General features: G+C 46.3%; 1 protein-coding gene across 2 annotated transcripts; it reads left to right on the forward strand.

Moving 5' to 3' along the window:
• Positions 1 to 486: 486 nt before the first annotated feature.
• On the forward strand, positions 487 to 19,403 carry LOC119379047 (endoplasmic reticulum-Golgi intermediate compartment protein 1). 2 transcript variants are annotated; one of them, XM_037648189.2, is made up of 9 exons: positions 487 to 621; positions 13,543 to 13,677; positions 13,745 to 13,833; positions 13,958 to 14,076; positions 14,456 to 14,557; positions 14,741 to 14,801; positions 14,927 to 15,027; positions 15,100 to 15,222; positions 18,254 to 19,403. In XM_037648189.2, exons 1-9 carry the CDS (start codon positions 572 to 574, stop codon positions 18,359 to 18,361), a joined length of 888 nt encoding a protein of 295 aa, XP_037504117.1. In that variant the 5' UTR covers positions 487 to 571; the 3' UTR covers positions 18,362 to 19,403. The 2 variants fall into 2 exon arrangements, with proteins under 2 accessions (XP_037504117.1, XP_037504118.1); XM_037648190.1 differs by lacking the exon at positions 487 to 621 and adding an exon at positions 12,869 to 13,034.
• Positions 19,404 to 20,419: the final 1,016 nt, after the last annotated feature.

Here is a 20,419-nt window from a genome sequence, read left to right on the forward strand (position 1 = left end):
TTGATGTGTGAAACGGAGTGTAGTTGAGGGAGCTGCACCACTTTTGGCGTCGATTTGACCGTGTAGTGCGCGCCGTTCACACATTACTTGATTTGATATCGAGCAAGGTTGGGTCGTGGACATAGTTGGCTACAACAGTTCTCTTGCTCTGTAGCTGTCGTGAGAATGGGAGCACACGTTCGATGCCCAAGTGGTTGAAACACTTTTAACGCGTTAGATTGTTTTTGATCGTGTGGTTTTCTTCTGAAGTGCGTTTTCTGGCGAAAAAAAAAGTTTTTTTTTTTAAGCGTCCACGGCCACCGTATGCTATCATCATAGCCGTTTCGTAACTATAACGAAAAGATAATACCCTCCCTCTTGCACATTGTCGAAAAGCAGCATAAGCTGTCCTTTACACTTCGGCGCGCGTTGTTCGTCACTCGAACTGTGATCGCTGTGCGCATGTTCTGCGCATCTGTGATGCGTGCGGTGGCACTCGACTCAGTCTTTTGTGCGTTGCGAGCCCTGCAAGCTGCGACGGCAGGCCTTTGTTGCCTGTGAGCATCCTCCCGGAAAAAAGAGCCCTGCCGCTATGACTGGATCCAGGTCATACATACCCCTGAAGATATCACCTCCAAGAAAGTAAGTGGTGCCTTGAAAGGTTACGGAACACTGACAGGGTGTCGAAAATCTCTCGACTCCGCTGCTAGCCAGGGTTCCCCCCTCCTTTTTTTTTTCTTCTTAGCCGCAGTTCAGTGGTGCACGCACAGAATAGTGCACCATGCGCGCCATTTCCCTGAATGCACTTGAACGCATTGCAATCGAGTGAGATTTGACGCGGCCCGATTGTTACCTGGTGTTTGACGTTTCAACGCAACGCGGAGGCTACAAAAGACGTCTGTTGTGGGGGACTTGGAATTAATTTTGACTGTCAGGGGCTCCCTGCTGCTGCAAGTAAGTTCGGCTCAATATGTGTGCAGTATAATATGTCCACTCGTCTTTCATCGTTGGTATCCTTTCGAGATAAGGGCATCGTGCAGCACGACAGGTATAGGCGTTGATAGTTGCAGACGGAATCACACTTGTCTAGAGCGCCCAACCGGCCGCTTCAGCTGCCGTTTTCTGCAGAAATATGCAAAGACCGACGCCGTAATAATACCTATACATACTCATACCGCATGCTAGGTCCTTGTGCTATAATTCAAGCATGAACGGAAGCTTGTAGCTAACGTGAGTTAGCAGCTGCGGACAACAACAGCGTCCATATCAGCCACGCACTCACCGCTCTAGACAAGTGTGATTCCGTCTGTACAACCAATGTGGTACACTCGATAATGATGTGTGCTTTATTTGCGAGAGAACGCAGTCTAAATGCTGGCAAAACGGTGCAGTAATCGTTGGTCTTTTTCGAGGAAAGTTTACCCAAGTCCATTGACTGTGAGCCATCGAAACCGCGCGGCATATGGCTGCGTCACACTGCCTGCTGTTCCGCTCAGAAAATATCGCGAAAAGGAAAGTTACGCAGGGTGTTTCACGAAATGCAATGGAAATTCCTTCAGATTAGGTCAGGTGAAATAACTGCTTTCCTCTGGATTACTATTGCCACATAACAGTAGCGTATAGGCAAAAAAGGAAACTAGAGTATAGCACCAGTTTTGATTTAAGCGCTGTCAAACTTGCGGTGAAAATGCGCCGTTGTACCTGTTACTTGCTTAACAAAACTTGTTTTTATGCATTCTAGCTCTAAAGTAGCCTGAACACCAGCGCATTTCGTTGCAAACTGCGAGAACGTGCATCTCGAAGCTAGTGTCGCCCTCGAAATTCTTATCCAAGTGGGTGACACTTTCCAAGTCACGGGCTGTGAATGTTCCTGTGAAAGTTCATTAGCGATTGAAGCATTTAATCAACTAACCCCCGCAGGTGTTCCAAATAAATTCGGGGCACCCCGCTACGGCGTGCCTCATAATCGTATGGTTGTTCTGGTGCGTGAGACCTCAGAATTCAATTCAGTTGATCAAATAGTATTTTTATTTGTCTTGAAAACAATGTGGCTTCTGCGCATGGGGCACATGCACAAAGGCATCGGGCTGCAGGATCCCCCACCCCCGAAATGAAATTCTGGCTACGTCCCTGTCCGAGAAGCATTCAGAAACGATTCGAGGTAATTACACAAGTACTTTTTGTTGGCTAATTGGTTCAATATGAGCTTCTAATTTTGCTGCGCGACGTAATCACCAAAAGTTGATTGTGTCGCTCGGGCAGCAACTCTAACCTTTGATCAAAAGGACGTCGTCGCGCGCGCTATCTCGACAGACATCGGTAGACGTCTCCGACCCTTGTACTATATAGTGCCTAGAATATACATATTCTAGACAGTATACTTGTGCGGCTGTGCTCTCACCGCTTACGCCGCGTTGAGACGACAGACAGCGAGAAAACCGTTTCGCTCCCTGGAGCGCCCGTATTCCCTTACGCCAGCGTTTTGTAGTTACGCGAAATGATATCCTAAAGGAGTTAGCTTTCGACCTTACTTTGTATAATATTCCAGTTTGTTGCTATCGCATTCATTGCTTCGTCCTTGCGGCGATTTTTTTTTCTTTTTGAAACAGTGATTACCGCCTTGTCGGACACAATTCAAGATAAATCATTTAATTGTCTCCATATTTTTAAGGCAACTCGAACGCATTTTGTGAAACACCGGATACGTATCTTTGTGCAAAGAGCACGCAGTAGCTGACGAAAAGCCGTGCACCCACTAACTATAGTCCTAAATTGGAGAGTCATATACTTCATCACTTCATCGAGCAAGGACATAACGTCACGGTTCAGTGGCCTTGTATTATATGGGAAGTGAACATTCCGATGCAGCTAGCTGCTCGATCTGCACAGCAAGAGGGTGTGCATGAATCCATGCCGCTGTCAAGAACAGATGCATGCAAGGAAAATTCGAGTGCTTGCATATGGAGCCATAAGATCCTTATCGAACACACCAAATTTCCAGCGCACATGTCTGCACAGACTGAACCCATCCCTTCTACTTCGTTCTCCATCTGGACTCTATTGTCGAATGTGGCTTGGTGTCGCCTTCACGAGATGTTTTGTCTTTCGAGTCGGTACGGATGACAGCGCTGCCTACAATTACTGCGGCAACGAGGAAGCCATTGAGCATGTTCTTTGCCGCTTTCGGAACAGTCTAAGAATGCCGAGCTCGTCGCACCGGAGGTTGGTCGAGGCTTTTTTTTTTTTTTTTCTTACGTGACTGTGGACTATTAGAGAGGCTACAATTTTCCCGTTCCCCACGTCTTTCTTCGCACGCCTGCATTTTGTCGCTCTCTTCTTTCCCCCTTTATTGTAGGGTAGCAAACGAGAAGTGTCAATTCTGGTTAACCTCCCTGCCTTTCCCTCATTTGTATGTAAACCAAGAGTATCTCACTTTTTTATGGCCCGACTAAGGGCTGCAGAGTAGTCAGATCTTTCTTTTCAGCAGATGGTGTTCGCCATTCGTCAGTGACGACCGCATCGGTTTCCTGCGTTGGTTCTCTGTCTGTCGGTTCTCAAATAGCGCGCACGGCATAGCGATGTGCTAATATATGAGGCAGTATCTCGGTTCTGTTTATTTTGAATACGGGAGCGGGTAACACATAGTATTGCGCCTGCTCAGCGCGTGCAATCTTCACCGCTCGCGTAGTCTTCTACGCCGTGTTGTCATTGCCGGCCTTCGGAGCAGATAAGTCGTTTTGCCCTGCGAATGGGCGCCTATCTGTCTGCTCTCGTTAGCAATCACCCCGAATAGCGACGGGATCAACTTATCGGGGCAATGGCGCACACCCCCCATCTCGGGTCGCGCACCTTAGCAGCCTCAATTATCAGCTGCAAGTTTACATACATGTGAGTACACTGCTCTATAGTGAAGCATGCGTCAATAGACTGACATTTTGACCACAACAATGACGGTCTTAGTTCCTGTGCCTCCCTTACTGTGCACAATTATTTTGGCTTCCCCCGGGGCTAATGTGAAACACGTCTTCTGAGACTACTCCCGTGCATACTTTGTTGCATATTGTATTGGACCGGCCACTAGCCACTTTAGGCTATCGGTCCACGTAATCCTTGTATATGCAATTTTCTGTTAATGGAAATAAAGTTTCGTTGATTGATTGAATGGGACCCTCAGGCTTCATCTCTTAGAGTTGAATGCGATAGCGATATGCGCACGCGCGCACCCACACACATGCACACACGCACTATCGCCTTACCACTCGCTAGCCTGCCTTCGCTTCTCGGTGAAAATCTAAACCACGGCCGCCGCCACATAAAATCAGCAGTTCCGTGTACGAATACAACCGATGAGCGAAGCTCCTTAGAAATGGGACGCAAACGACTATATACTACGTTTTGAAACTGTTTATTGCGACGCGCGCCTTGTTTTCTTGTCCTTATTTTATTTTATTTTTCTTGCGCCGCGCGCGGCGTTTCATTGTCTTTTTGCGCCGGCGCCGCATCTTTGTTGCAGGGAGCTTCGACGGCGGGGTGCGGGCCTAAGGAGCCTCGCTCCTAAAAATGAGGCCTATAATAGTGTCACCATCTTTACAATTACCTCGGTCAGCACTATAAATTGGTTATTCACGCGACGAAAACAAAAGTCGCGGAGCGGATATAAGTATTACGGGTTCGTATCGTCCTTTATAAGCCTTACACATATTAGCTTCCAAAATAAGGCTTCTCGATCCAGCTCTGAAGCTTGCGTGCATGGCAACCTTAGCGCCGTATCATGCATGAGGGAAGCCAGGAAGTAGTCATCATAAGCGCGCGCTGGGTCATCCATTAGGGGAAGCCACGCTTCACCGCAGAGCGCCCCCCCCCCCCCCCTATTGGTCGACTCCGAAAAAAAAAAAAGTTTTGCAATAGATGCAAAAATGAAAATGAAGAGATTAGTGCTTGTCAAAACGGTCTGCCTTTGGTCCTCGGCCGCCATTATATATCGTCAAAAACATGCATGTCCTATGGTCTTCAGGAACATGTCCCCATTTCGCACCTACACGTATCAGAGCTCACCTTGATGCGTGTGTGTCCTTGATGCATGCGTGTACAGGGCACCGGCTTGCTACAACGAAGAAACCACATGAGCAACGCGCATGACAGCAGACAAAGCCAACTTTGGCTGCACACGAGTATGTCTAAACTAACGCTGACAAATGCACAAAGCTATTAGTGTTGTAAAGTATATCGTTCCATTCTACGGTTTCTACATGTTTTAGTAGCACACTGAAACTTCCGTAGCATTTCCTGGTCATCGCGCGCATCAAAGCGCTGTCAGACGACCAGTCATCTGATGACGCAAGACAGCTGCGACGGCTCATGCTGTCCTCGCGATCTCTTTCCATCCACCAGAAATTGCATCGCCTCCGTAAGTATAAACTATAGTCGGAAAATGAACGTGAACTGTTGCGGATGGAACCCAGGAGCTTCGAAATCGGGCGTGACGATCGCGTGTGCAGCCCGTGACTCAATGTTCACAAGAATGAAACTTAACTGGCACAGTCGCCGCGCACACTTGAATGGGCTCCTCCCCGTTTTCCTGAAAAGGAGCACACTGCAATGCCTCCCTTTTCGCCCCCGCCCTTCCCCAGCACCTGTAAAAAAATTTTCTTCACAGCTAATGCGTCAGTGTAGCTTCTCTACCTTTCAAGGGAGGAGTGCGATTTGCTATCACGTGTGGCAGGTTGTCTTCGTAGATATGTCCGTAGGGATATACAGACGCTAACGGGAAGTTATTGCTAGATATCTGCGAGCAACATAGTCTTGTCGTAGTTATAACGCGTGTCCTAAATGTGGTGGGCAGACCGCACGGGAAGTGGAGACTGGCAATCGAACACTGACTGTCGTATCATGACAAAAGGAATATGACAAGTTCAGAGAAATGAGAATAAACCAGGAACAGATTAACAGATTGGGAAGTGATCACAAACGCATAAAATTGTAAATAGGATATATATATCACTGAAAACAATAGCATAGAATGAAGTTTGGCAGCTCATATTTAAATGACAACAATTATAGTCACAAGAGTCGAGTAAGAGGTAAGCAAAATACCGGGCAAAGACTGGGAGTAGAGTATAAGGTGCTACATCTAACGACATAAATAACGATAGAGAAGCAAACGATTAATTTGCTGGAAAGGAAATAGTCAAAAAGCTGGTGGAACTAGGAAATTCGGGAAGTGATCGAGGAACTACACGTGAAGCATCATGAGAACATATACAGGTCAGAAAGGCGAAGCGGCCGCAGGACGAAGTCAACAAAAGGTGGGACATATATCTAGAGGAAAAAATATATTGTATAGATATTAGTCGAAGCAAATTTCGCTGGATGACAGAAATCCATGAGAAGGCTGCACTAAGGGTACTTTGGAATCACATAAAATTGCCAGGAAGGAATGCTGTCACAATGCATCGACATATTGTAGACGAAGCAGGAAACAAATGCGAAGGCTGTATACGAGGCGCTAGCTGTTACATCCAAAAAGTAACAACCGATTCGTTTAAGAACGAACGGCCAGGGGAATCTCCTGGTGAGTAACAGTTTTAGGGATAAAGCAACGTAGGGAGATATACTGCCTGAGAATTTCGACTGCAAGAAGGCAGAGGAAGAAGAAAACGTCCAAAGCCACGGGTTTAGATGGGGTTCTCATCAGTCTTAAATTATTAACGAACTAGGACACAGCAGTGAAGAAACACTGTTGAAAGAAAACGCTTACACGACTGGCGAAGACGGGACAGTTGGCAAGGGAGAGAAATATAACATCTCATCTCATATCAGTAGCGTAGCCAAAAAAATTTTTCGGGGGGGGGGGGGGTTCAACCATACTTTATGTATGTTCGTGCGTCCGTTTGTATGTGTGCGTGCGTAGTATAGACCTACTCCATGTTTGTAAACAGCGGTAGGCGCCATCGATATATCTAGGGCCATTGTAGTGACGTCGCGGCGCGTAGGCTCCGCTCAGCCGGCCCAGCTCGAAGCTCGCTACCACCCTCTATGATCACGTGATAACTGACGCAGCAGGTGCAAAAGCTGCCTCCGAGCACCGCGCGTCGGGGCGCCTCCCGCATGTTTACAAGCGGCGGCCGCAACAGAAGTAGTTGCAGTGGCTGTAAGAGGAACTCTGAAATGAAAAATTGGGGGACGCTTAAGCTTCGCCTTTAAGAGTTGAACGCCATAGCGATATTCTGTTCCTAGTGCGCAGTTCGAACACTACGAGTGTTTAACAGAATGCGCGCACTATATATAAGGTGTGTGCCTTATGTAATGGGTAGCATGCTTTAAACCAGGGGCAATTCTGCGCGAGAAACTTTTTCGAAGTTGCGATGCACCCACTACGTGGTCTTAAGGGAATACGCACAGTAATGTGTGTGCCTTTTGTAATGGGTAGCTGTCTTTAAACCACCAAGTCGTTATGATATTGACGTGGTGTGACGCCCGATGGCAATGTACGCTTGTACCACGCAATATTACTGCGATATTACATCTCGTACTGTGACACCTGTATACAGGACGCGTATTTTTGGGAAGCATGGAAGTTACTTTCAGTGCAGCTCCAAGCAGAGGCGTGGCTGTGTGGCAGAACACCTGCTTGCCACGCAGACGGCCTGGGTTCGATTCTCACTCGGACCCAACATTTTTATTATTTATTTTATTTGCAGCTTTTTCGATTTTTCGGTCACGGACAAGATGATGATTTTTCGCTCACAACCAACGGCCCCGACGCCGACGGCGGAATTTCTGCGATACGAGCTCTTTAACGCTATCGCGTTAATATAAGAGCAATGTTTACGTGCAGCTCTAGCTCTGAGAACCTCATCAAAACATGAGGTACCAACGGTGGGAATGTGACTCATATCGATGTTGCGGCAGTCTAGGTCACACGTGTACGTTTTAATTTGTTAACTAATGCAAGAACGACCGGCCCAGCTCAGCAAGATGCTCTTGAGTACGATATGGAAATTCCGAGAAGTAAAAATACATAGTTACGAATTGTCCGTGTACTTAGATTTAGGTGCACGTTAAAGAACTCCAGGTGGTCGAAATTTCCGGAGTCCTCCACTACGGCGTCCCTCATAATCATATCGTGGTTTTGGCACGTTAAACCCCAGATATTATTATTATAGTTACGAATCGTTACGGTAAGTCCTCGCATATAACAAACGTGCCGGGGAAGTTATTCATGCAAACGACAAGGGCGATCTCGGCGACACTTTCATCCGTGATACGCTTGCGATAATGATTGTGCACAAGGAGGTTACGTACCTGTCAGGTCCGCGGGCCGCGGCTCTCTCCGTACGCTCAAGTCGAGACCGCGAAATGCGTACATCCTGTTATCAGACTCGGCAAGTTTCCCGAGTGTTGTTTTTCTGTGAATTTTGATAGACATGGAAATATCGTGAAGCGCATCGCAGCCAGAACAGCCCTGTCCGATACACATGCCAGGTGTGTCATCGCAGCCGCATACGATTTGGAAAAGCATAATCGAAGTCATCCTGTCGCTCGCTGAACCGTGCCCACGCAGAAACACATGCGCCATGACCGAGCCACACCTTCATTTCACGCGAGTGGAACGAAATCCTTTTGACGCGTCTAAGACTTCTGCAGTTATATCAACAATGGCAACAGTGAAGAATTCTTCGCGTATGACCATGCTATCCACAACGCTAACGTGCTTAGAGGTAAACGTGCTCATTATGCCTCCACACAAGGCTTATGCCAAAAAATGCGGTGCGGCACATTACAATGACAAAAGCTTGACAAAGCTAATCTTTTCTGCTGGGTAAGCCGCGGCAAAACATAACTGATCAGCCGGCGCAGGGTCGTAGCCAGAAATTTTTTTCGGGGGGGGGGGGGGGGGGGTCAGTCATACTTTATGTATGTACGTACGTGCGTTTGTATGTGTGCGTGTATATATACGCAAGCAAAATTGAGAATTTTAGGAAGGTTCGACCCCCCCCCCCCCCTCCCTGGCTACGCCCCTTGAGCCGGCGTCGGAGACAAGTTCTCGCCTTTTACAGCTGCGGCTGCGGCTAATTTCTTACGATGGTCTTCGTAAACAGCTATAGAAAAAAAAAAAACTTATTCCATCTTTCTTGTGCCTTCCTGCGCAAATAACCATGACACAGCTCGTCGGTACGCCGCTTTTTCTTCGTTGCACGACGACAAACAGCGCACGCACCAGTGAAAACGCAGCAGCAACTACGATAGCCACGGCGTCTTTTGCCTACCGCGTGAAACCATAGAATACTTGGCGAAACTATAGTGTTCTAGAGCGAAACTAAACGCCCGACGACAGCGCCGGATACTCCCCTGGTGGGCCGCTGAAAACGTCGAAGGTCGTCGGCTCGCGCGCGCGCGTTTTCAGCGGAGCGCGTGCTTCAGGTGATTGCGTTTCCAAGTTTCAAAGAAGGGCACGTCATTCCACAAGTCGGTACGCACAATTCTTATGCCGCGCAGTGCCGCATCAGCCTTGAAAAGATTGAAAAGAACTTTGAAACTGCATATTCAAGAGAAGTGCAAAGGCAAAACAAGCGCCAAGCTGTATGCAGATTCAAATCGTCCTTTATTTTGCGCGCCTTATTTTGATCATTGTCGTACGACAGACCGAGTGGTCCTTACGCATGCAGCAATAAAGTTTAGTCGACTCCTCCCACAATGTCACGCACATTCAGTACCTTCAGGATAGAGCAGACTGGAACACCAGCTGATTTGAAAACCCGTTGTGGTACTGCGCATACCACGAAATATTTAACAGAGATCGCGATTGCGTATCTGCACTGGTACTCTCCGGTAATCCTACTTGCGGTCTGCGAGCCCGTGAGGCAGCCGCGTGACAGAACGGTTCTGTATTGTAGATTCATAACATAAATGCTCAAATGGCGATTGTATTTTTTATCATTACTAACTCTATTAGTTTATTCTGATAAGCCTTTGAAAGACCTTGCATCAACCCAGATAGATAGATAGATAGATAGATAGATAGATAGATAGATAGATAGATAGATAGATAGATAGATAGATAGATAGATAGATAGATAGATAGATAGATAGATAGATAGATAGATAGATAGATAGATAGATAGATAGATAGATAGATAGGAACGCTCAAAGTGCCAAGGGTTCGCTAAGAAATGCTTCGCATTTAATAAACAGCAGTCACGTTTTTTTTATTCGCACTGTTATATTTTCGGAAACCGCAGGACCAGGAAAACAGCTCACGCCAAACTTGGGGAGAATTTATGTGCAAGAACGGAAAAGTGAAGCTAGCAAACGCGAACGCACTTTTCTTGTTTCGCCCTTGTACATTGGTAACAACTTGATGACGGCTAGTCGATTCATAATTAGAGCGAATAAAACAGCGCGACGAGAACAAGGACAACAAAGAACGAAGCTTTTGTCCTATCGTCTTCGCTCCCTTGTTGACCTTGTTCTCGTCGCGGTGTTTCATCCTCTGCCCGTCTCCGACCCCGAATGCACTACAGTGCTGTGTGACTCTAGAACGGCAGTGAAGAACTACGCCAAGGGTATGGTATGTAGTGAGGCCGCGCGCATACTGCGCAAGGTCGAAGACATCGGACGCAAAAGTGCTGCAGTGATTAAGTGGTTTCCGGCCCACGTGGGCAGTGATGTGTCGGAACGCGGGAGAACCACAACGAGACGGCCAATGTGGCCGCGCGAGGACTAACCAACCGCGCGGCTGTCAACACGGCCGACTCGGAGTGTTGGTCGTGGTACAGTGCTAAGGACAGGATGACGACCTTCAACGAAATGGTCAAATGGTAGAGACTGAACAGGCAGACTATGCCGCCACCTCACCCGGGGCTTACCCGGAAGGAGGCATGTGTTATACAGACAATTACAGACGGGGTCCCTGCTCACCCCTGTGCTAGCTAAGTACGTCTGTCCGAGTGTGTACGCCAGTGACGTGTGTATACTGTGCGCGAAGGAGAGAGCTACCGCGGCTCACATCCTTTGGGACTGTAGCGTAAATCCGAGAGAGGCCAGTGAGAAGACGACGATCACGCCGCAGCTAAAGGCTGCAACGAGGATCTACGATCAAGACACACAACTCAAGGCCGTCCAGCAGGTCTCGGCAGCTGTAGAGAGACAGCGACCGAGCGAAACCGAGGAGAAGGGGGGCGGAGCCCCAGGAAGGGGGCCGCGGCCCTCTCGGACCCGCGGAAGTAGCTCGGGAGCAAGGCCTCGAAGAGCACAACGCACGAGACTGACGTAATGGCCGCGTCGCGACGAAGGCTCGTCCTCTCTGCGTGGAGGGAGCCTCATCATCTCTGCAGGCGTTTAATAAAGTTGTTCTCCCCCCCCCCCTAAATTTAAGAACATTTTCGCCTCCATAGAAAATGCAGCCGCCGCGGCCGGGATTCGATCCCTTAATGCGTGAGAATATACTTATCGTTAACATGTCATGTAGTCAAGCATATCGAAATTTCGGAGGAGCCAAATCCATCGAGTTATCATGTAGTTGAGTGTGTCAAGCTGGTGCGTGATTGGTAAAGATACATAACAAAATGACTGGCGCGTAGGACGCGTAGACAAAAGTAGTAGACGGGGCAAGACGCAAGCGGTCTGTTATGTCACGTTTTCATGATGAATATGCCGGTTTGTGTAGTTCTCTATTTCTAAACGTCTTTGCCTGCGTGAGATTGACGTGATTGGGCCATTGTATAAATTCTTGTATGTTCCTAAATAAACTTACTTTGATCTTAGCGCTTGTGCACTCTTTCGCGCGCTTTCTATGTCACGCATCGAAGGGAACGGTTGCCCTCCATCATAATGATAGTACGAGAGCATACCGTAATTTTTCTTTCTTCATCTGTTACATGAATCTCTGCAGAATAGCCTGCGTTTCTTATCGTCAAACCAGTTTTTTCCCCGTATAGTACCGTACTTCAGTGTTGTACTAAAATTTTGCCAAGTGCTTTCCTAATAGCGGACAATTCATTGCATTTCATGGCTGCAACGGCGCGAATTGGCATGGACAAAGGAATAAGGGACGACACACGGCGTCGTGCATTCTCCCACCGAGTTCCCTTTGTCCAGTGGCGTAGTCAGGGGTGGGGGGTGTTTAAATACCTCCCGATTTTTTTTTTTTTTTTTTAGTTTTACAAGTGTCTTTGCCTGCGCACACCCCGAAACAAATTTCTGGCTACGCTAGTGTCCATATGCCAAGTCGCGCTGTTGCAGACACCAACTCACCCGCTCTCCCTGCCTTCTGCGCATTTTACACACACGTGAATTAAACTACTAGAGAGGCCGAATGGCGCGAAGCCGACTCTGTCATTGTCGGACGATGTATGTCACGTTTGAAGGAATGCGCGCGCGCGTGTGCGCGCGTAAAACTCTAGTTATGCTGCAACTTTGTTAGTAACCCTTCAATGCAGCACGACTCGTATTCCACATTCTGCGACATCAGCCAGATTGTCAGGGCATCACGCCATGGGTATCCCGTGCTGCAGATAACGACTCAACTTATGATTTAAATTTCGACAATTAACGTGCGGTACAAGACGACCGGCACAATTCAAATGTAATCAGGGGCGTTTCGATATGGTGCAACTTCAAGCGTTCCGCTCCTTAACTACTTCCTCGTGCAAAAAAAATTGTCGGATGCTGTTCGAGACCGTATCCGTGCAATTTTTAACGACCGTATACCGAGGCATGCTTGATGATATCGACGTCTCAGGATGCAGAGATGCAGACATACAATAGGCGGCACCGCGTACACAACCGCGCCAACCGCGCATGGCGCCAGCCAATCAACCTCCTGCACGTGGGAGAGAGAGTCTAGTGTTCTGTGGAGTCCGCTCGTGGCAGCACCGGCGGGAGCCGTGGTCGGCACGGCTGGGCCGCACAGCCGCACCGCACCTCCTTGCATTGGTGCGCCACCGCTGACAGTGCTCGTGGCCAGCTGTCCGCGTTGAATGTGGCAGCGGATTTATTTATTGAGCCACGCTTGATTTGTACAACTTTATAAACATGGTATTCGATGTCAGAAGGTATGTATGCAGACACTTAACAACAACTCCTCTCATGCTTATTTCATCCTCCGCCGTATTGAGTGAAACAATGCTTTCAATGATCGCAACACGCGGGGCGTTGTGCCTGCTGATCGAGAGTTATGCGGTACTTCTCGATATGTTGGCGTCGCCGATCACACTTCCAATATATTCCATTTAGCGCGGAATAAAACTGCTTGGTGGGGTGTTAGCGTAGCCAGTTGCGTAGACACGCCTGCCGGCGTGTGGGACGTGGCGGCAACGGCACCCCCCGCGAGCGCATCCGTCGAGCTGCATACGTGTACGTTTAGCAAGACTGGGCGGCATGCCAACACATTGATTTGCTAAGATGTGTGCACAGACAAGCTTGAAAAGCTAGACAAATATTTAGTACACTTTCACGTTTATCGACAAGGTTCAATTCAGAGAACCCAATAAGTTAAGCGACGATCTCGCAGGGGATGCCTCGTTACTAACACGACCACTGCAACATACGTTTTGGGCGCAGGTTTGATATCTACCGCAAGATTCCAAAAGACCTCACCCAGCCCACGGTAACCGGCGCTGTGATATCCATCTTGAGCTGCTTCTTCATCTCCATCCTCTTCCTGTCCGAGTTCATCTCTTATATGTCACCGGAACTGTAAGTTATCTGACAACGCTGCGATCAAAATCAATCGCAAGTCGATCACGCTGCTCTGCTTTTTCAGGGTCAGTGAGCTCTATGTTGACAACCCAAGCAGCGCGGACAAGATCCCAGTGTCTATCAACATCACTCTACTGAAGCTCGACTGCAGTGGTACGTGTGACACTCGTTACTCGAATCTTAAGTTAGCCTTGGAAGTTGGTGTACAAAATAGGCGATATTCTGAAAACACTTTATCGGTATTGACAACATACAATTGCTTTATCTTGATTTCCAGTGGTGGGCCTCGACATTCAGGATGACATGGGCCGTCACGAAGTTGGTTTTGTGGAAAACACGGAGAAGACACCTGTAGGTTCTGGATGTCGCTTTGAAGGAAAGTTCTTCATACACAAGGTGTGCTGGAAGAGTTTCTGCTTTTTTTTTTTTACTTTTTTTTCTGAATCATATTGCACCTTACACATTGGCAGTATAAGATGTTATGAGGCTAGAGGAAATTTGAAAATGTATTAAAGGTTTGGTGTTTGGTCTGATATTTCTGATCTACTCAGCATTATGATAATGAATAACCCTAGAAGTTGTCATCTGGACCCTTATTATTCATATATAAATTACTCTTTATCTAACTATGCATAAATAAGAGTGTCTAAAAATGTATCGTACTGCATCTGGGGTGTTGTCACTTGTTTATAATATTTATGTACATGTCTCAGCTATCCGTGCTAAAATTTACAACCAGCTATTCATGCTAAAATATCCATGCTAAAATTTTCAGGTGCCAGGAAACTTCCATGTGTCTACACATGCAGCAGCAAAGCAGCCAGACAAGATTGATATGACTCACATCATCCATGACCTCGCATTTGGTGTAAAAATGGTGAGTATAACCCTGCATTCAGGATGGAGCTGCTGTTTGTAATGCATGTCAGTAAAATACCAAACACCAAAACAGTTACATGAATAAACATTGCACTGCCACAATTAGGTAAACCCCTATACCAGAATCCTGGATAACCACCTGATGCACGCTCCTTACCTCTTTTCTTGTTCCATTCAACAGACTGATGAGGTGCGTGGCAGCTTCAACTCCTTGGATGAAATGGACAAGTCAGGAGCCAATGGTGAGCTGCTTCCCATCAAGGATGGGGTCACTTGAAGTCAGCTGCACTAAGCACGGCCATGACAAATCTGAGAGACTGCAGTATTCTTGTATTCAACTCTATGCTTGTTTCTTCTCCTACCACAGGAATTGAATCGCACGACTACGTCATGAAGATTGTTCCTACAGTGTACGAAAAGTCTAAGGGCGAGCGGATAGAGTCCTACCAGTACACATACGCCTACAAGGTACTTACTTCACCTTCTGCTGCTGTTGTGTGTCATAGGCGATGCTCACCTGCTCATTTGGCCTCTCTGCAGAGCTACGTGTCCATCTCACACTCGGGACGCATCATGCCTGCCATCTGGTTCCGCTACGATCTCACCCCCATCACGGTCAAGTACACCCGTCGTGGCATACCTCTGTACAGCTTTCTTACTTCGGTGAGTGATTCATGATTCCCCTCGGGAGCAGTGACAAGGCAGGTGTGTGAAGACATGCCGCAATAATGCCACAGCACGATTCCTTCTTGTCTGAGCACACTTGAGGGACGTAAATGTGTTCAAGTGAAGGACTGCTAAAAGCTTCGTGTAGTAAACAACTTTTTATTTTATTTTATTGTAAAATTTGATTAAGTGTTTGTATATGTCATTTATGCTAAAGAAAGAGCAACATCATTTTATTCGCTTTAGTGTCATGTTATGCTGAATATATCAGAAAAAAGCATGTTCCGAAATACTTGAAAAATGGGAAATTGCAAAGGGTTAGTTCCTGAATGTGGAAACATTATTTCAGAAATACCTTAGGGCGAAAACTGAACATAATGCCAATGATAACAAATACGTTAGTGCTATGCCATGTAGGATCCCATCTGATAATTACATTGTTAATATGACTTGCTATCAGAAAAGAAGCTTCCTTCCTGTACCGAGTGGCTGCTACTACTCATATAGTTATGATAAATGTTTGCTCTGATTAAATTCTTTTGCTTGCTTTTGTCACATTTTTGTAAGCAGCTATACATGCCCACTATTCTGCAGTAAATGGTAGTAATCTTGGCAATTCTATTACATGCCAGGAATCCAGTGCTTCTCAGTGAACATTGCATTGTTATCAGAGCTCCTGGAATTGTACAGGTGCACTACAACACCATGGCAAGACTTCTTGGGGGACACTTAACATGATATAGATAAAGTTGGCCCGCTTTCATGCTCCTCATAAACTGGCAGCATCAGTCTTACCAGTGTTTGTGCATTCATATTTTTTCCTGACCTAGTAAGCTTTCCTTCAATATTGAAAAGATCCTTTTAGGAAAGTAATATTTGTTTCCTGTTCTTATGCTAACATACCTTATACAGTACACTCTTGACTTAATCATGACTGGTCCGCATAAGTGGTCTGTTGAAAAAACTGGCTAAAATGTATTTTATTAGTGTCCACTTTCCAAAATTTCAACTAGTTTACGAGATACAGAAAGCTTCCTCTCTTTGTTTTTGGAGACAGTAGGAAAAAAATATGTTCAGCATGAAGTGAATATTGTCAGACAGCTAGATACTGTAATATGCATTAAAGGGACAATAAAGGCAAATAACAATTTATGTCAGAATGAAAGCTCAATGTATGACAACTTCTAAAACGGCAATATTATCAACAGCAGTGCCCTACTTACCGAGAAATTAAGCTAAATGTTCCACATGATGAGCGCCACGAGTGGGACATTTTCGAAGTGATCCCGATGACGTATGAGAGTCTGCCTACAATAAATCACTAGTAATCAAACTAGCAGCAATAAAAAAGAACCTTCCGTGCATCAAAAGACGTAATAAAATGCTGTTTGTTCGTTTCCGTTTGATTCATGGAAAAAAGAACCTCTGTGGCGTTGCCATGGGGAACGGCGCGCGTGGTTCAAAGGTTCCGTTTTCGCCGAACTGCGCTTCGCCCGGTGCCCTGCTTCGCTCACGCGGTCGCGTCTCAGTAGTAGTTTCGGGATCGCGTACTGCCGCGTGTTTTGCGCGCTCGTGAAAGTCGCTCTGACAGAAAGTTCGACAAAATGCTGCATGCAACAACGCCGGCACTACGAGCCCTCAGCAGCATACCGCGTTCATGGACTCAAGTCGCTGAATTGCAGCCCAGCGTCGCGAGCCATTGTCTCGTTGTCAAGTTCTCTGTCCACATTCATTGTGGCGATTGCTGCAAGCTTTGATGGCTTCGATGGCCGTTGTTGCTGCTATGGGTCCCGCTACTTTCGCTCTGCTGCTACTAGAGTCGGCGGCCGCGCAGCAAAGGCGGGCAACGTTGGGCACGGCAGCAGTGACGTATGAAAGTCGGAATTCAGGCGGGTGATTTGAAGTGCGCTAATGCGATGCGGACCACTAAAACGTGATTTTATTTCAAAATAAGCACTTCCTTGGCATAAAAGTAGCACTACGAGGTTTCTGGACCACTATTTCAACAATCAACGTCGATTTAATATTTGCCTTTAGTGTCCCTTTAAGTGCAACACTGCAAACAGTTCTCAAATCAAATCATAACTAGTCATTCTGGAATTGATCAAAATTAAATGTATTCACTATGACGACCATAAAGAAACAACGAAATCAAATAATAAAAAAAATCTGAGCAGAAAATGAGAATTTTGCTCTCAGCACTTTGTGATACACAGTTTGGGCTTTATGTTAAAGAAATAATTACAGCTCTAGAAGTTCTATATCATAAGATATCACTCCACTGAGCTAAATAAATGACCCAAAAACATTTCAGATTCAGATCATACTTGTTGCACAGTTAGAAGACTTAAGTGAGGCCTTACATGCGAACGAATAGCTGTAGACAGACAATACCGAAGCACCCGCATTCTTTCATTCTTAACCACGCGTGGGGCCCCGATTTGGAAACTGTGCTTTCACCGACACCAAAGCTTGAGTGCACGTGATCTTAGGTGCTCCCCCGCTGTAGGGCTCTAGTTATAGGCGGCCGTTTCGAGCTGACGCAAAATTGTTCTCAATTAACAACGCTAGCATTATTATACGATGCGTTAGAGCATTTACTATTCAGTTTTGGGATTACCAGACACAGAGCTACAAATTACAGTAAAAAAGTCCCAAACAAAACTTTCACTGTAAGAGGTCCTTTAACTATAGCCTGGAACAACTGTAGAAGGCAACGGCATTTCCTCCTTAAAGGCGAATGAATACGAGCCTGCACCAATGGGTGCATATTATAGATTGACATCATGAGCCAGATGGCTGGTGACTCCGCCATCAGGGAATGCGGCCGAGAACATGAGCGGGACTTTTGTTTTAGTCGCAGAGGCAATCTGCTTCCGTGCTTCGGTCACATGGGGGTGCCTCTCTGCTTTTTTCAAGTTGCGACTATGTAATCTTTTGACTTGAATTTTGCACTTCTTTGGTTGAAGGGCCCATAGAAGAGCTGTGTTGTTACTTATACGGGGCTTGATGCTTTTCTTGTGTACAGGTCTGTGCCATTGTTGGTGGGACATTCACCGTGGCAGGCATTGTGGATTCCCTGGTCTTCACAGCATCTGAAGTGTTCAGGAAGTTTGAAATGGGCAAGCTCAGCTAGAGGCGTGCCTGGGACAAAGCCACAGCTTCTGATGATACTGCTGTCTTCCTTTGCTGCTTGCTCTCAGTTACTCACTTGTGCCTGCACTCCATGTAGCGAAAGTGTTTATGAAATGGCTGCCTGCAGGGAATGCGAGACAGTCTGCTAAGACTTCAAGAAAGGGATTAGATTTGTTGTGCTCTAGGTGCATGTTGTGTGCAGGCATGATTGGGTGGCCAAGAAGGAGCAGTGGCCCGTGAGATTTCCTTTCTATTACAGAGTGCAAAAACTCGTCATGGTGCAAGGCTGGTGTGAGGAACAGCTGGTCTAGTGCCTGCAACTCGTCTGCTGTCATGGTGATAAGGGCACCACAGAGGCCTTTTGGGTTGACTCGGTGGAGGGCTATGCAAGTGCAAGAACATTGAAGAGCTCCCCAGTGAGGTTCTCATGGAGTGTGAATCTGGTCCTTCCTGGGTGACTAGAGAGGCCACGTTGTTTTTTGTTATTTTACCTCCAGCACACGATTACCATCTACTGCTCATTCTATGCATTACTTTTGTCGTGGAACCCAGAGCAGGGAACAAGTCATTTTGCGTGAATGTTCTTGGAACTGATGGTGGTTCTTTCGTTGTTGAAGACACTTCTGTATGTTTGTGCACGTGTGCTTAGCAGGTTTTTGTACTAAAGTTGTTCACAATGCAGTTGCTCTTGGTCTTTTCTGTTGTTAGTGTTCAGCTATTAAGGGCACGGTCTTTTTTAAAAAAGTGTATATCAGTATTTAGGCTATGACAATGTTTTTAGTTGTCTTGTTCATTCAGTTTTTTCTAAGGCATAGCAGTAGATGCATTATTTGAATTAGCTGAAACTAAATAAATAAGGAACTTGTGTTAAGGTTTGGTTCTCGCTACCTTTCATCAAGTTAGAAGGTTGAACGTTGACCTGTACAGGTCGGGCTATTCAGCACATCATGTACTATAAGCAGCATCATTTGCTTTATGTTGCAAGGCATTTATAAGTTAAAGTTCCTCTGTGTGATGCAAATAAATTCATTTCAAAAAGTGTGCTTGCTGGTGTTGTGATGTTTCAGAGCCACAGCATGCTGGTGTAGTTATTTCTTTAACGATTAGATGGATTTTCTTGAAAGCCATAATTTAAGTTTGCCTAGTTGAATGGGACGCAGTACATTGTCAGATATGGCAAACTACAGCGAAAAGTGCAGTATTTAGCCCGCTTGGCTATTGCTGGGCTGCCTAGTGGAGGGAAAAAATTTGTTGCAGTCATAATGTAACTAATGGTTGTGCAAACGTATATGTATATATATAATACGCTTTTTTCTTTTCTGTTCTGGTACCATGGTCTGATAGATATGTGCTGCACAGGTTTTTAGTTTTGGTTTTGAGGTTCGCAAACTCTTGTAACTAGGCAATGGCAGTAATGCACAACCAAGTGAGTACAAATATGCACCTCGGGATTTTGCAATTGGAATTACTTTTAAAGTTCACACTTTCTCTCTGTAATAAAGGATGCAACCTTCAAAATTTCATACTGTAGGATACGCATAGATGACCAGCACAACTTGGCATCCTAACTTGTAAAAGGGCTCATTAGAGGGGTCCTGAACCACTTTTCCAAGTAATCATCAAATGACCTCAGTATCTGAGTTCATTGCCTCACAAATCGATTGCCGCAAAAATTTCTCAAATCTGTCCAGAATGAGCAGAGTTGCAGGCATTTGTCGCGCTCTTTAAGCGCTTTCTCTCTTCTCTCGTCCCGACAAGCATGCTGGAAGCTACACAGGGAGGGATGGCACGGGGTAAAGAAGTTACGTCGGCGCGCGTCATGGCCTTGCGCACACGTGATGGAATGCAGTTGCTCCCTCTTTGTGAATATTCTGTGTGCAAGTGTGGCTACTGTGTCATGTTCGCAGATGATGGAGCGCAGCGCCTGCGCCACATGGCAATAAGCTCATCTGATTCAAATGATTCTAGTGATTTATGTCGGCTATTGGCCAATAGCCTGCAGAGGCCTCATACAGAGGCCTGTGCTCACTCCAAAGAGGGTGAGCACAGGCCTCTGTAT

The sequence above is a fragment of the Rhipicephalus sanguineus genome, chromosome 1 (assembly GCF_013339695.2).
Source record: "Rhipicephalus sanguineus isolate Rsan-2018 chromosome 1, BIME_Rsan_1.4, whole genome shotgun sequence".
NCBI classification, from domain to species: domain Eukaryota; kingdom Metazoa; phylum Arthropoda; class Arachnida; order Ixodida; family Ixodidae; genus Rhipicephalus; species Rhipicephalus sanguineus.